At 44.4% G+C, this 14,963-nt stretch overlaps 1 protein-coding gene across 4 annotated transcripts in view; it reads left to right on the top strand.

Moving 5' to 3' along the window:
• The window catches only part of SBF2 (SET binding factor 2), a 1,701,375-nt gene that overhangs the window by 1,218,853 nt on the left and 467,559 nt on the right, over window positions 1-14,963 (top strand). For all 4 annotated transcript variants that reach the window (XM_069223624.1, XM_069223621.1, XM_069223622.1 and 1 more), the window contains exon 23: window positions 9,089-9,216. In XM_069223624.1, the coding sequence (XP_069079725.1) occupies window positions 9,089-9,216 (128 nt within the window). The remainder of the gene's footprint in view (window positions 1-9,088; window positions 9,217-14,963) is intronic.

The following is a 14,963-nucleotide window of genomic DNA, read 5'->3' on the forward strand; positions in this document are numbered from 1 at the left end:
TCATCCTTGTTCTTGGGTGCTGGGTTTAGCCAGTTCCTTCTTGGTTCATCGGATACCTCATGCCCAAGTTGAGTAACACTTTTTCTTGCAAAATTGCATTTGCTGTAATTGGCTGTCAATCCCTTTAATTTTCATCAGTATTGGCAACTTCTTGTCATGTTAAGTTCTGGTTCTGCCCGTGATGAGAATGTTATCTTGGAAAAATATAACTTTCTCAGTTCCCTTGAATATTTCATACAACCACCTCTTGAACATAGCAGCCACAGAAGCCAGTCCAACCTGTACTCCTTTGAACCCACAACATCCAAAAGGAATGACAAATGTAGTGAAACTACTACTCTTTGGATGCTTTGGAACTTGATGGGATGTTGCCGTAAGGGCCACAGTACTGAACCATTTCACCCCTTTAGTTAAATACAGCATTTTATTAATCTTAGGCAGCAGAACTTGAGCCACCGAAATGTTCCAGTTGAGATCGCTCAAATCAACACACAATCTACGTTTTCTGTTAGCCTTGCAAGCAATAACTAAATGGAAAACCGACCCCGAGGATTCCGGAGGCTTAATAACATCAGCTGAACACAACTCGTCCAGTTCCTTGGCTGCCTCATCTCTCAAGATCAAAGGAATATTTCTAAACTTATGAACACATAGGACAGCCTCTGTTCTTAGGATAATTTTGTGTTGAAATCATTTGTGCTTCCCAGTTTCACCTGAAAACACCTTGGAACATGAGAGTAAAACTCTCTGACCAGCCTTATCCTCTGGCTAAACAGACACCCCTGGCTCAGGACTATTTGGATTCAGAGTAATACTCTAGGGGCCAGATGTAGCAAGCCTTTTGCGCCTTGCAAACTGCGAAAAACACAGTTTGCGAGGTGCAAAAGGCCAAACGCGATGCACAACCGCAAATCGCGAGTCGGTACCGACTCGCAATTTGAGGCTGCGACTCGCAAATAGGAAGGGGTGTTCCCTTCCTATTTGCGACCGCATCGCCATGCAGAGTTGCTTTGGGACCGCGAATGCGGTCGCAAACCAACTCGCAGTTACCATCCACTTGAAGTGGATGGTAACTCATTCGCAAAAGGGAAGGGGTCCCCAGTGGACCCCTTCCCCTTTGTGAATGCAAATAATTTTTTTTTTTTTTCAGAGCAGGCAGTGATCCTATGGACCACTGCCTACTCTGAAAAAAACGAAACCAAATGGTTTCGGAATTTTTCTTTTTGCAGCTCGTTTTCATTTAAGGAAAAGGGCTGCAAAAAGAAAAAAATAAACTGTTTTATTCAAAAAGCAGTCACGGACATGGTGGTCTGCTGTCTTCAGCAGGCCACCATCCCTGTGAGTGCCTAGACTCGCTATGGGGTCGCAAACTGCGACCCACCTCATTAATATTCATGAGGTGGGTCTTTGCGACCCCATAGCGTGTCGCAGAAGGTGTCTGAGACACCTTTCTGCATTACATTTTGCGAGTTGCAAATTGCGAGTCGCTAGTACTCGCAATTTGCAACTCGCAAAATGTTTTCTTGCTACATCTGGCCCTTAGCTCCCTGCTCTCTCTACCCCAGCAGTGAAGGGCCTCACAGTGAAACGTACAATTTACATGGTGTTTTCCTAGTCTACAATTTTAATAGAAGCCTCCTTGAACCTACCAAATCAAAGATCTTAGGAATAATATCAGCAGGTTCCAGGAAATCACCTAAAACTGCGATGCCTTTTTCTCTCCAGACTTATTTGGAAACAAAAGTATATGGTGACCAGGAATAAGCAACTGTCGACATTTCAATTCCACCAAATTACCTCACAAACACAGGTTTTTTTCTTTTGTTCCGCAAGACTCAAAATCTGAGAATCTGTGTTCAACGCACATATATTTAAGACATCCTCATCAGTTTCCTGTGTAAGGTACTTCACAGCACCATCTTTCCTTTTATGGCAAACTTTGTAAAAGTGACCTCTAACACCACAATCTGAGCTTCTGATTGAGTGCTGGACACTTTTTGTCATTAGCCAAATGGCCCTTGTTAGCACAATGTTAACATGTCCCTTTGAAGGGATTTTGCCAAGATGCAGACATGTCCTTAAAATTAGATTTAGATAATGATGCCTGTTCCTTCCTTGTAGCAGACGTTTGGTTAGGAGCAAAAGGCTTCTCTATTTTAATTCTTGCTACCATATCCTTGTTATCATCTTCGTTATCTCTGCTCCCAGATAACAGCTTTAGCACAACGACCTGACAGTTCTGCCCTTTTAACAAAATCAGTTATGTGTTGCAGGGATGATTAACCTTTTGCCCATAAATTATCCTGAATATTCGGATTTGTTGCGTTCATTACAGTTTGATCTCGTATTAATTCAACATGCAAATTACCAAAACGACATGATAGAACCAGATTCTTTAGTGCTGACAAATAATCCTCTATTGAGTCAGCTCTGCCTTGTTTCATATGATAAAACGTGTGTCTCTCAAAAGCAAACACAAACCTTCGGAGGGAAATAAGTGTCTACATTTTCTAAAGCATTGATGACAACATTGCTTTGATCAGATAACCTCTACTTATTCTGAATAAGAGTATATATTTTTAGTTCACTAGGGCCCAAACAATGTATCCTCATCATCATCAAAGTAGGGATGTAGTTAATAAAATATTCTTTTCACTCTTTGAATTTCATTATAGATTCACCTGCCACTGGGGTAAATGCTTGAGGAGGTGTGAGATTCCACACATTCCCCAAAGCTGTGCTGACAATATGCCACAGTATATTTGTTCCAAACAAAATATATGAGAACTTGTGTAAAGCATGCAGTTATGCATTTTCTTCTCACATCACCTATCTAAAGGCGAATGTGACAAGACAGTGCGTGACTTGTTTAGGAAATCAGTTGTCTAGTGTGTTTTGGAATCCAGTGGTGTTAACTTTTCCTCCTTCAAACCTACAGCTTGATCAAGCATTGTTTTAATTTAGTGGCTGTTGCACATTCTCCGATAATTGAGCATTTAGGGGGCTATTACAACTTTGGAGGAGGTGTTAATCCGTCCCAAATGTGACGGATTTACCACCAGCCGTATTATGAGTTCCATAGGATATAATGGACGCGTAATACGGCTGGTGGTATATCCGTCACTTTACCGTCACTTTTTGGACGGATTAACACCTCCTCCAAAGTTGTAATAACCCCCTTAGTCCTTTGAACCCCATTTGGTATTTTGTGATGTGCCGCATTGCTGTTATATAATGTAATGCAGAATGAATTATATTTCACTTCTGGTCTTAGGTCGTGGTGTTCTTGGTGTTTAAGATTGGGTTTTCAATGAGCAGGAACTGTAGGTGGGTCTGTGGATTATACTGTGGAAAAGTTGCATACTGAATGGATGAGCTCGAGGATACTGGATACTGAACTTTTAACAGTCATTTCTTAAGTCAACATTTATATTTTGTTGATAATATTTTTCTTAAAAGTGAACAATCCAGGGCATCTTTCCTCTGGACGCGCACCCACAATTTCAGTACTCGTGATTGGTTTATGGGCTTTATTTTTCCTTTGCTTATTATTTGAACGGGTGTCAAATGTATATGTTCATGTTATGCTTTTGTTCTGTTTTCATTCTATTTCTCATTATTGTTATGGGCAAGATATGTTATGTTGTCCTTGTTTTAGTCCTTGTGTGACACCGTTATTTCTTGGCTATGCGAGTATGTAGGGGTTCTAGAATGTTAAGATGCGGGCAGTTAAGGTGTTGCTGTGAACCTGCTAGCATCTCATCACCTCTTCATATAGCGGGGTTCCTTGCCATAACGAGTTCACCTTGGCACTGGGTTTCATCTTTACCTTGCAAGAATTTGATGTTTTAATAATGAAATGTGATGCTATGTACGAATCCAGCAAATTGTAGATGTAGAGCAACTATCTATTGTACAGTAATCACGATTATCCACTTAAGTGAACCTGCCATGCTCTCTTTTGTCCATGTTCCATCTTTTCCTGTTAGCCAGGGGTAGGAGGGTTCTTTGTAGTGCAAGCGGCAGAAGCAGGAGATCACCTCCTCCTGAATAAATGCATTTCCAGTTGTTGTTTTCGTTTCCTATTTCTGACTTTGAAGAGGGCCCCTGGATGTGCTGCTTCTGCAGTTTTTCCATCATAATTTTGTTAGCAGTCTTGAAATTGTTTAACACTTTGTGAAGGTTGCAGATAGTATGTATTTTACTTCTTAAAAAAATCAATTGTGTGGCGTATTATGGGCCAGCATGGTGGCAGACACAACCTAAATCGCACTGACCAGGTCACCAGGACCCTCTGGCATCACGTATCAGTAGTGGCCTTCAGTGGCAGAGATGAGAAGAACACAGAAAGGGGAAAGTGTTTGGGAACTCTAAACACTAATGGCAGCAACGAATGGTGGGATAGTGGTAAGGAGGCATGAGACTTGAGGTTCAAGATGGCAGTTCCGCTGTAATAAGCAAGCTAAGGTGGTGGAGATAGACCCTCCATAAGGGGCAAGGTAGGTTACTACGACCTACAGAGCGGAGAATACAGCTGCAGCCTCAAATTGCGGGGGACTCTGCGAAAAACCCCTTCCAGACTGAGCAAAGGGAATGAGTGAAATTGTGCTACTGTGAGCAGGGGCGGAACAATTCTGACTGGGGACACCAGGCCTGAAGAGATGCAGGAAGGAGACAGTGATTGAATCACGCACCTAAGAGAGGGTGATGGCATACAGCCAAAAGTAGAGGCATTGGAATGCCAGTGAAGGAAACCTGAGAAGGTGTTCTGCAGCCTACACGACCTCCAATGATGCTAGCAATCGTGTCCTCCTGCTGCCACCCAGATACTGACAGCAGAAGCCACTGGCCCTGTGGTCCTGCTGCTAGAGACTGTGTGACCAGCTTCTGCGTTTGGGCCTGGGAAAGTGGAGGTCAAGTAACCCTTAGACCGCTGAGTTCTGGTGGAGGGGTTTCCTATTGGGTCTGCCAATACCTGCCGGTGCTGTAACTGCATCTTTTACACCTTCACTGTGCGGCAGGGAGAATCCACGAGTCGGAAACATAGCTTTTTGCTTTTGTCGCCCCAAGTGGGAAGGGTATGCCCAGGCGTGGGTCCCGTGCTTGCTATGCCACCAGATTCAAGCTAGCCTGGCTGAAGGGTGATACCCTGAAACCGGTCCCAGGATGCTTTTTTCTGGTCCAGGGAGGACCTGGCCTGGCAGTTCAGGCTGGACACTTCTCATGGGGAACAGGGTCAAGACTGATTTGCATATGGCTGGGTCCAAACTGGAACGGCATGGTAAGCAAAAAAACTGAGGGATTAAACCCAGATCTGTGACTGGAGGTGAACGTTTGATTTGCTCTGCATTCCGTCCATCATCTGTTGTTTGTGCTTAAACATGTCCTGGGCCTCTCACTGCAGGGCCTGTGTGTGCAGTTTCACTGCCACTTCGACTTGGCATTTAAATCTCATGCCAAGCCTTAAACTCCCCTTTGTATACACATAAGTCACCCCTAAGGTAGGCCTTAGGTAGCCCATGGGGCAGGGTGCCAATTAGGTAAAAAGCAGGATATTTTATTTCTACATTTTACGCGTTCTGGTAATGTAATTCCTTGTCAAAAAGGAGTAGCTGCATCATGTTTCATATCACTGGAATGGGATGATAAATCTTTACTGGTAAAGTCTAATTTATTATTACCATTTTAGAAATTCAACTTTTAGAAATGGGCATTTCTCTGCTCTTACTGCTCTGGGTGTGTGACAGCCTATCTCCAATTCACGTCTGGTCTGTGCTGGGTGACATCTACATTTGTGTATTTCCTCCAGACACCTACAGCACAGGATATTCAACTGCATCTGCATAGTGATGGGTCTTCCTGGGCAGGAAGGATGGGAAGGGCTCCCACTTACCACGTACACTTCAAAGAGTAGTGTCCTGAGCCCCACACAAAAGGCTGATTACCCTCCACTGATAGTTGTGAGTAAGGTCTGGGCTGAAAGGGATACCTGTGCACTTCAGGGAGGTCATCCCCACCCATATCAAAGACACTTTTGGGTTTAAGTACTGGGACTCTGACCCCTGAAATCAGATCACTACTGGATTTGGGAAGAACTCTGCTGGAGTAAAGACAGCTGTGCTATAAGGATTGCGACTCTACCTGGACTGACTGTTTCAAGTAACTGCTTCTCTGAATTGCTGAGCTGCCTTGCTGAAAACAAGGACTGGGCCCATCCTGCTGAACCAGGTTCTCCAAGGGCTTGCTGGCTAATGACCTCTAAGCACTGTTTTCACATCTAATTTTTAACAATTCATGGCTCGACTTCTACTTATTAGATTTTTGTTGTTTCGGTCTTGTTTTACTCAGATAAATATTCTCTATTGTTCTAAACTGTGGTGGAGCCTCTTTGTGGTGTTTTAATTGAATTACTGGAGTTTAAATATGTTGCATAAATACTTTACACATTGCCTCTTAGGTTAAGCCTGACTGTTCTGTGCCAAGCTACCAGAGGGTGAGCACAAATTTAGGATGTGTATCTGACTTGCCCTGACTAGTACTAGTCCCTACTTGGACAGGGTGCATACCTCTGCCAACTCGAGAACGAATTCCTAACATCCACCACACTTCGGGGGTCATTCTTACCCTGGCGGTAATTACCGCCATGGCGGAGGTCGGCGGTAGCACCGCCAACAGGCTGGCGGTGCACCGCTGGGCATTCTGACCGCGGCGGTTCAGCCGTGGCCAGAAACGGAAAGTCGGCGGTGTACCGCTGACTTCCTGCTGCCCTTGAGAATCCTCCATGGCGGCGGAGCGCGCTCCGCCGCCATGGGGATTCTGACACCCCCTACCGCCATCCTGTTCCTGGCGGGTCTCCCGCCAGGAACAGGATGGCGGTAGGGGGTGCCGCGGGGCCCCTGGGGGCCCCTGCAGTGCCCATGCCAATGGCATGGGCACTGCATGGGCCCCCGTAAGAGGGCCCCACGAAGAATTTCAGTGTCTGCTTTGCAGACACTGAAATTCGCGACAGGTGCAACTGCACCCGTCGCACCTTCCCACTCCGCCGGCTCCATTCTGAGCCGGCGTCCTCGTGGGAAGGGTGTTTCCCGCTGGGCTGGCGGGCGGACTTTCGGCGGTCGCCCGCCAGCCCAGTGGGAAAGCCAGAATGACCGCCGCGGTCTTTTGACCGCGGAGCGGTCTTTCGGCGGGAACCGCTTGGCGGGCGGCGTCCGCCGCGGTCAGAATCACCCCCTTCATGTTTGGTGACTGGCAGCTGTGCTGATATGCAGAGCTTATTTTTGTCAAAGACGTTGTGCATTTAAGCCGAATAACTCTACTTTATTCTCCTCTGCGCTGGCATATTGTTTCCAAAGACTTGTGGTACATTCAGGTGCTGTTTTGTAAACCTAAGCTGTGCACCAGTGTTCATCTTGGATAGCAGGATTCTCCTTATGGCTATACTTCCATGAAAGTCATACCTGAGCAGTCTTTTCCTAATCTTAAAATCATGACCATCTTGAAAGTGGCCTTTAGATCCCTTGATATAGCTTTGGGGTTCTCTATGAAATTCATATGGTATAATGTTAGTGAATTAGCTGGCACATTCACCCTGTGTAGTTTGACAAGCATCTCCACCGTTTTCCATTTGTAAATCATTTTTCACACTGTTGAAGTGGTAGACTTTTCATTGTTAGGCAGTAATTTTAAAACTCTTCCCGCATTGATGAGCATCAGCTTTTCTTTCTCTGAGAAAGCCACAATTCATGTATGATCTAGATCAAACTGACAATGTTTCTGATTTTCTGTACGAGGATAGCACTTTCTGATGATCAAGTATTCATGTGCATTTGTTTAGCAACATCTGATTGGTATTTCCTATTTCACTGATATGGGAACAGTAACAGTGAACTTAAGTCTTTGTACAACGCTTCTAAATGTTGGCTGTTAGTGTTTGTTATTCATCACCTGAGATTAGATATAACTTGGCGAGGAACAAATGAACATTGGATATATATTATTTTGTAAAACTATGGAATTTTAAGAAGTTGTACTTCCTTTCTGTATCATTATAATAGAACCTCATTCCGAGGTTCTCTGACCCTTCCTTGCAGTGCCGAGCTCCAGAGCCTGGTACCATGATCTAGAAGCTGAAAAAGGTACTGCCTGGTTCTTGTACGTGCCTTTGATACCAGTCATCTTACTCTCCAGTTCCATCCCTTAAATCAGACCTTTAGCTACCTCAAGAGCCATTACTTCCATAAGGTGAGGTAAGCAATGTAGACTCTGGGCACTATCGAGTGGTGATGTCAACATACTGCAAACATATTACAAAATTAGTTTTTTTTAGGCATATGTTCTGCCTGGAATGCCGAAATTCATAAAACCTATCCTGTCTGGCTAGCTTCATTGCCAAGATGTAACCCAGGGATGTTGAGTTTCTGAGTTTGTATGACTAATTATGACGAATGGCATTGGGTCACGAGATGTTCAACTTTTAATTTAATGCCCAAACCTAGCTGTAAACCGGGAACAAAAGCAGGTTTGCCAGCCACATAATTCTTTACCTCACTGAGACATTTATACTGTGCTAGTTGTACAGTGTTCGAATCTAGACTTTCTCACATAGACGCTACACCTCTCATACTGTATGTTTTTTTGCAATTTTCCAAGGGATCGTGGTTAATGATCTCAACACAAGAGTAGAAAATATTATTTTCGTTGGAAGATTGAAATTGTCTGTGTTCTCAAATAATTCCGTTGAGCACAGCGTTTGTTGATCGCACACAGCATTTATTATTTGTAACCTTGGTGCCTAGGGTTGTAACTGGTTCTTTTGTGCTGTTTTGTGAGTTCGTTGTAAACATGATAAAATATGAAGGAACAACCAGTTAAAATTACGTGAATTATGTTGGAGTTGGAGTATACACAATATCGGCCCGTTTGTTATTTTTCCTTCAGTATCAATAGAATGAGCCTTATCTTTATTACTTTGGTATTTTTTTTCGTGAAGAACAAACTTTTGCACATAATTTCATTCACCGGATCTTTTGCTTTGTTATCCGTATTCATTGCTTTTCAATAATAATACATGTTCTTTTTTACGTGTTAGTTGGAGAGCAGACAGTTATTCGCAGCCTTCCCATAGCATCAATAACCAAGGAAAAGAAAATCACTGTACAGAACCAGTTGCAGCAAAATATGCAGGAGGGGCTTCAGATCAGATCTGCAACTTTTCAGGTACGTTGCACATTGATTACGCGTTTTATATTTTTGTTTTATTTAAGAGTATTTGTTTAGTTGCCTTCATTTTTGCAGACTTCGTTTTTCTGATTTGTATTTCTGCTGAAAATTTCTAGCTGCTTGTTTCTCATCTTCAGAATGTCCCGAGATTTTCTTCAGCAATGCTCTTGTGCGCTGATAGATGGCAGTATGTGGATCCATGATGACTTTGTACCACCCCGGTAGTAGCAGAGTGGAGTCGCTTATAAGCACCACCAGTTTGCACAAAAGTCAGTTCCATTCTTTCTGCGTCCTTCAACGCGGATCCAGAGCTCCACTTCCAGCATTGTAAATCTTCCAAAATTAAGTTATTGTCTTGCAGATGATGTTTCCACCTAGTGGTACAGGTGTTAACAAGTAAAGTAGCTCTGAATGCCTTTCCAGTCAACCCTCCAGATAAAGAGTTGAAACATTAATGCTTTCGGAAAGAGAATATTGTTTTCGACTAGTTCAGCCTTAGGATCCTTGAACACTGTGTGCCTGCTTGGCAGGTCCACACATGTTTTGTGCGACATAGCCAGTGAGATCGTGCTAGCTGTCCTGAAAGACCTTAGGATCTCTGGCTCAAACGATGCATGATGGGCAGGACATGGTGAAGTATGTTTTGTTTGTTGGTTTGGATACCACAGACTTTGTGGGCAGAGCTGTTGGCACCAGCGTAATGCTTAGAAGAACTGCCTGTATGCTATCAGCCTGGTTTTCAGGAGATGTCCAGGTGTTCTTTATGACCATGCCCTTTGATGCCTCGAGATTGTTTGAGGGAGAAGGCTGATTCAGTTTTCATACAATTTAAGGTCATTTAAAGCAGAGTACGATCCTTGGGACACTTGTATCCTGCCAAGCAGTTCCATTAACAGTCCAAGAGGTTCAGGGGTTATTCTGGTGGACTAGCCTACAAGCAGCGCCAGCCCTCTCACCCTGTGGCAGCAACAGCAGGCCTATTACTAGCCTGGCAGAGGTTGTGACAGTGACTAAGGTTGTTTGCATGGACAGAGACAGCTCTCCACTAACTCCTTTTTCCGTGGCTGACAACCTCTTATAACATGCCCGAGCAAGCTCATATTCAGCTGGTAAAAGGCAGGCTACAGCATTTCTTCTTTAACTGGAAATCGGTCACTTTGGCAATAGGTCTTGCAGATAATTCAAAGAGGCTATGCACTGCCTTTTCATTCCTCTCTGTTCCATTTTCCCCACACATCATGGTGACTAACAGTGAATCATTCTGCAATCCTGCTTCAAGAATTCAGCCTTCTGTTGGCAGAGGTTGCCATGAAGCGGGTGCCGGCTTCAGAGAGAGAGAGAGAGAGAGAGAGGAAGGTTGCTATTCGTGCTTTGTCTTTGTCCTGAAGAAGGAAGAGGTCTCTGGCCTACAGAAAGCATTTTAATGAAGGATAAATTCAGGATGCTCACCGTGTCTCAGATTCTTTCGGTTCTGGACCCAGGAGACTGGATGCTGTCCCTGGACTGATGTATACACTGGCATTAACTGCTGTTTGCGATGAGGTCCGAACACTTCCAATTTTCTTTGCTTCTCTTTGTCCTAACCTCACCCCCACAAGTTTTCTTAAAAGTTACAGAGGTGGGCACTTTTGGAGTTCAGTGATACACATTTTCCAACACCTCGACGACTGGGTGCTCATTGCAAGGTTTTTCCCCCACCACAACATATATATTCCTGATGTTTTAGGTTCAATACTGCATCTCAGTGAGAATGGCTGTGAGGCATCCTAGACCTCTAGCCTTGTGCTTTCGCCTCATCTCAAACTCCAGATGGCCTTTGCGGACCCTGCAGTAGAACCTCGGGTTTCTGTGAGCAGTCTTTGAGGCTCTATCCAGATCTCTTAGGAAATAGATCAGTATCTTCTGTGGTGCAGGGGAGTACCACTCTGACCCTCGGCGTGCCACTCTTAAATCCCCACCCATGCTTCTCAGTTGTGACAGACGCCTCATTTCTAGATTTCTAGCAGCAGGGATTGCGAAAAGGTCATCTGGGAGAGGTAGAGATCAGAAGCCTCTGGTCTTCTGTGGAGATCCAACTTCATTTCATTGTTTTGGATCGTCAGGCAATCCGTCTTGTCCTGAAAGCCTTGCTGCTTTCTAGAAGAGATCAGCAGGACTTCTATGTGATGCTTGCGGAGTGGAGTTGGATCTTGGGTCCTGTGCTAGGAGGCTGTATGGCTACAGAATTGGCTAGACCAGTAGAACATCTTTCTGGTAGTCTGCTTTCTGACATTTACACTAAAAGTTAGAGCAGGTGAGCTGAGCAGATGTTGGATGGTGGATCACAAGTGGAACCTCCAAACTGAGGTGGCTAGGGACCTCTTCAACCAGTGGAGCATGCCCTGGTTATATCTGTTTGCCACTGGTGAGAATGCTCAGTGCCATCTTAGCTGAACATTGGAATTTCCTCCAGGAATGTTCCTGGGAGGTGCATTCTGACTGTGTTGGGATACAAGCCCATGTCATCTTGATAGCCCCAGACTGGTCAAGGCGATTATGATACCGAGTTCCTGAGCATGAGCACTTGCTCTCCAATATGGCTATCATTTCAGAAGGACCTCCTGTCTACACCCAGGTCTTCACATCCTACACCTTCGTGCATAGAGACCGCACGAGTTGCAGCAGTTTAATGCTGGCCGACTTAGTCATTGTTATCCTTGCATCCCAACTCCCTTTGACAAAGTCCAATTATACCAGACGCTGGGAGATATTTGTTGCTTGGTGTTCTGCATATCATATTGACCTTCTGCAGGCCAGACTTTCAGATGTGTTGATGTTTGCGTTGTTTCCACAGCAAGTTCATGCTGTGGGCACAGTTAGTGGTTCTCATTAGGCCTTTTTGCATTCACCTGATCAATCATCTTTATGTAAATCACTCATAGTGATGCATTTTAACAAAGCTCTAACTCACTTGTTTCAACTGAAACCATTCGTCATGCTGCAATCGAACTTGAACTTAGTGTTGACATTTTTAATGTGCATTCTCTGAGCCAATGCCGGTTCTGGACATCTGCCATGGTGTGACGTGGTTGCTGGTGCACACATTCCCAACACAACTACCTTGACAGTTGAGTACAAGAGGAGCACCATTTTTCCTGTTTAGTAGTGCAGGGCTTTCTGGTATGAATCTGCTACCCAGAACCTCCACCATTCAAAGGTACTGCTGTGGTATTTCTTCTTAAGGTGAAGAATCCATGATAGAAGTATCCGTCAGAAAAACAAGTTACTTATCAATGGCAACACATTTTCTGGGGGTTCTCTATCTAACTACAGATTCCTGAGTGCCCCCCAAACTTCCTTTGTTCTGTGAAGTGAACTTTAAGTTCCATGTTAAATTGTGGCTCACTACAACTTAACGATTTTTCATAGCACTCCATGTCTGAGGGCACAGAAGGAGAAAGATAAAGGGACATCTGTGCGCAGGATTGGTGCTGTTAATGTGCTTCGTTTCATTACTTATTGGGTGGTACAGTCATCAAGAGTGACATGGCTAAATGTATCGCCTTGTAAGAGTATTGCCGAGAAAAGTCTCTGCATCCAGTCTGGTGTGTGGTGATATTCTTAAGGTGAGGGATCTGTGCTTACATAGAGTATCCACCAAAAAGAGGGTTACCGAAGACAGATATTTTTCACATTTAGGTGTTTATCCATAATTGTTGTTTTATTTTATTGTTCATCATCCGCCCCTTCAAAATCATTAGTTGGAAACAGTATTGTTACATGTTTATTTAGAGAACTGAATATCACTTTCTTTAGTGAATATGTTGCAACGGTTATACTTACAACATCTTTTCACTTATTTCTGTTTTTCTTGCTTTTACATTTAAAAACAGAAAATAAGTTGTGCCCACCTAATTTGTGTATAAAACTTGTGAGTATTAATTAGTATTTATCTTTGAATCTATATTATTATCTTTTTTTTTTAAGTGGTTAGTCTCTCGACATCACAATGAACTACTAATTTGTACATTAAAATTGTTATGTTTTTGTATGTAAATGTCATAATGTCATAAAAAAATGCAGTACATTTCTCTTGAATCAAAAATAAAACTGAGCCCCCACAAGTAACTGCAATTTAAGTGAGACTTCTAATCGCAGATTCCTCAGCTTAGAATATTTCCCAAGCATCAGACTAGGTATGTAAAATTGTTAATAGTACCTCTGCATGTTGACAGGTTGCATCGACTCCGCATCAACATCATTGGGCAAAATTGACATGTGCGGTGCCATAGAGGTGCCACTTCGGCACGTTGATATTAGTTCCTTTATTTCTGCGCCAACAGCACGAATCCTGAGAGATAACTCGGTCATTTTTTTACCACAGTTTTTTACCCATCTGTCGATTTTTATTTATTTATTTTTAAATATTTGTTTTGCTCCCAGTGTGCAAGGGTTATGTCTCCGAATAAACCCACAGGATTTTAACCATGTGTGGAATGTCACAGACAGATGTCTGTCTCAGACCCACACTTGGTTGCCTGTGGTGCCTGGACTCGAACCACGACTGTGCCGACTGCAAGCAAGTGCACCCCAAGGCGATTTTCGAGAGGGCAGTGAAACTCCTGGCGGTGGAGCAGAAAAAGGCTCTGTGCGGATCTCTGTCCCAGTCACGAGACAGAGCTCAGGTCAGCTTCCAGAGCCGATCCTTTGGACAATCGTCATCCCTTTCCAATTCATCATTGTCAAAGTTGGGTACGTTGAAGAAGCACAAGAAGAAGTTGTCGAAATGTTCCTTGGCTTCTCCTAGCAAGCTCCGTGCTTATGTGCCCCACTCCTGGACTCCTCCCACGGAGCCAGCGGCCAGGTCCACTCCACATTTCCTTGCGTTCCCTTAGAACTTGAACGACCCTTATCCAACTCAAGGAGTTCCATTATGCTATGTACACCAGTTAATTTGGCCGGTAGCTCTCTGTGGCAAACCTTTGGTCCCCACCAAGCTGGCAGTTTCCCCTGCTACGTTACTGCCAGCAGGTGTGCCCTTGACACAAGATGGGCTCTCTGGACCTGCTCTCAGACTCGGACAGACACCTACGTTGGTCCCTCTGGATCCGCTCCCACACCTGGACCGACGCCTACACTGGTCTCAATTTGCTTGCCCACGTCTCTGGTGCCAATAACACCACTTAAAGAGGAGCCTATCCTCCTCTCTGACTCCAAAGACTGCACCGCCTGATGCCTATCAACATTGACCATGGTGCTGCCTGTACCAGGTCAACCTGCTCTGGACAGACCCACCTTTCTAAAGGGGGACAGTGATGAAAAAGGCTATGGCCTCCTGGAGGAGGATGCTGATCAAGAGGAAAATTGATATGAGGAGCTGCGTGACGCCCATGAGCTGGACACTTTTTCAGACTTTGTCTGGTTTCTACTCCAGCCCCTGCCATGGGGGAAGCAGCTTTTTTTTGCTGTGGTGATGTAAAGTGCAGCAGTGGTCCTTGCCCTACAGCCGACGTCCCCCTGGGGGCCTGGGCCAAATCCTGCTCAGGATTACCTGTCGCCACCACCCTGCCCCTAGACTCCCTGCCGCCTTCACCGAGCATCCTTCTCACAAGAACCTGGTGGCGCAGGCCTCAATGGCCAAACCTAATATTGCATTCAATAGTACTCTACTGAATAGGAAATCAAAGAGTCTGGACACTTCAGGATTAGGATCTTTCCTTCCACCACCCTGGCATTTTGGTTGATGAACATCGCATGTGTCTTGG

Source organism: Pleurodeles waltl, chromosome 3_1 (assembly GCF_031143425.1).
Source record: "Pleurodeles waltl isolate 20211129_DDA chromosome 3_1, aPleWal1.hap1.20221129, whole genome shotgun sequence".
Classification (NCBI taxonomy): domain Eukaryota; kingdom Metazoa; phylum Chordata; class Amphibia; order Caudata; family Salamandridae; genus Pleurodeles; species Pleurodeles waltl.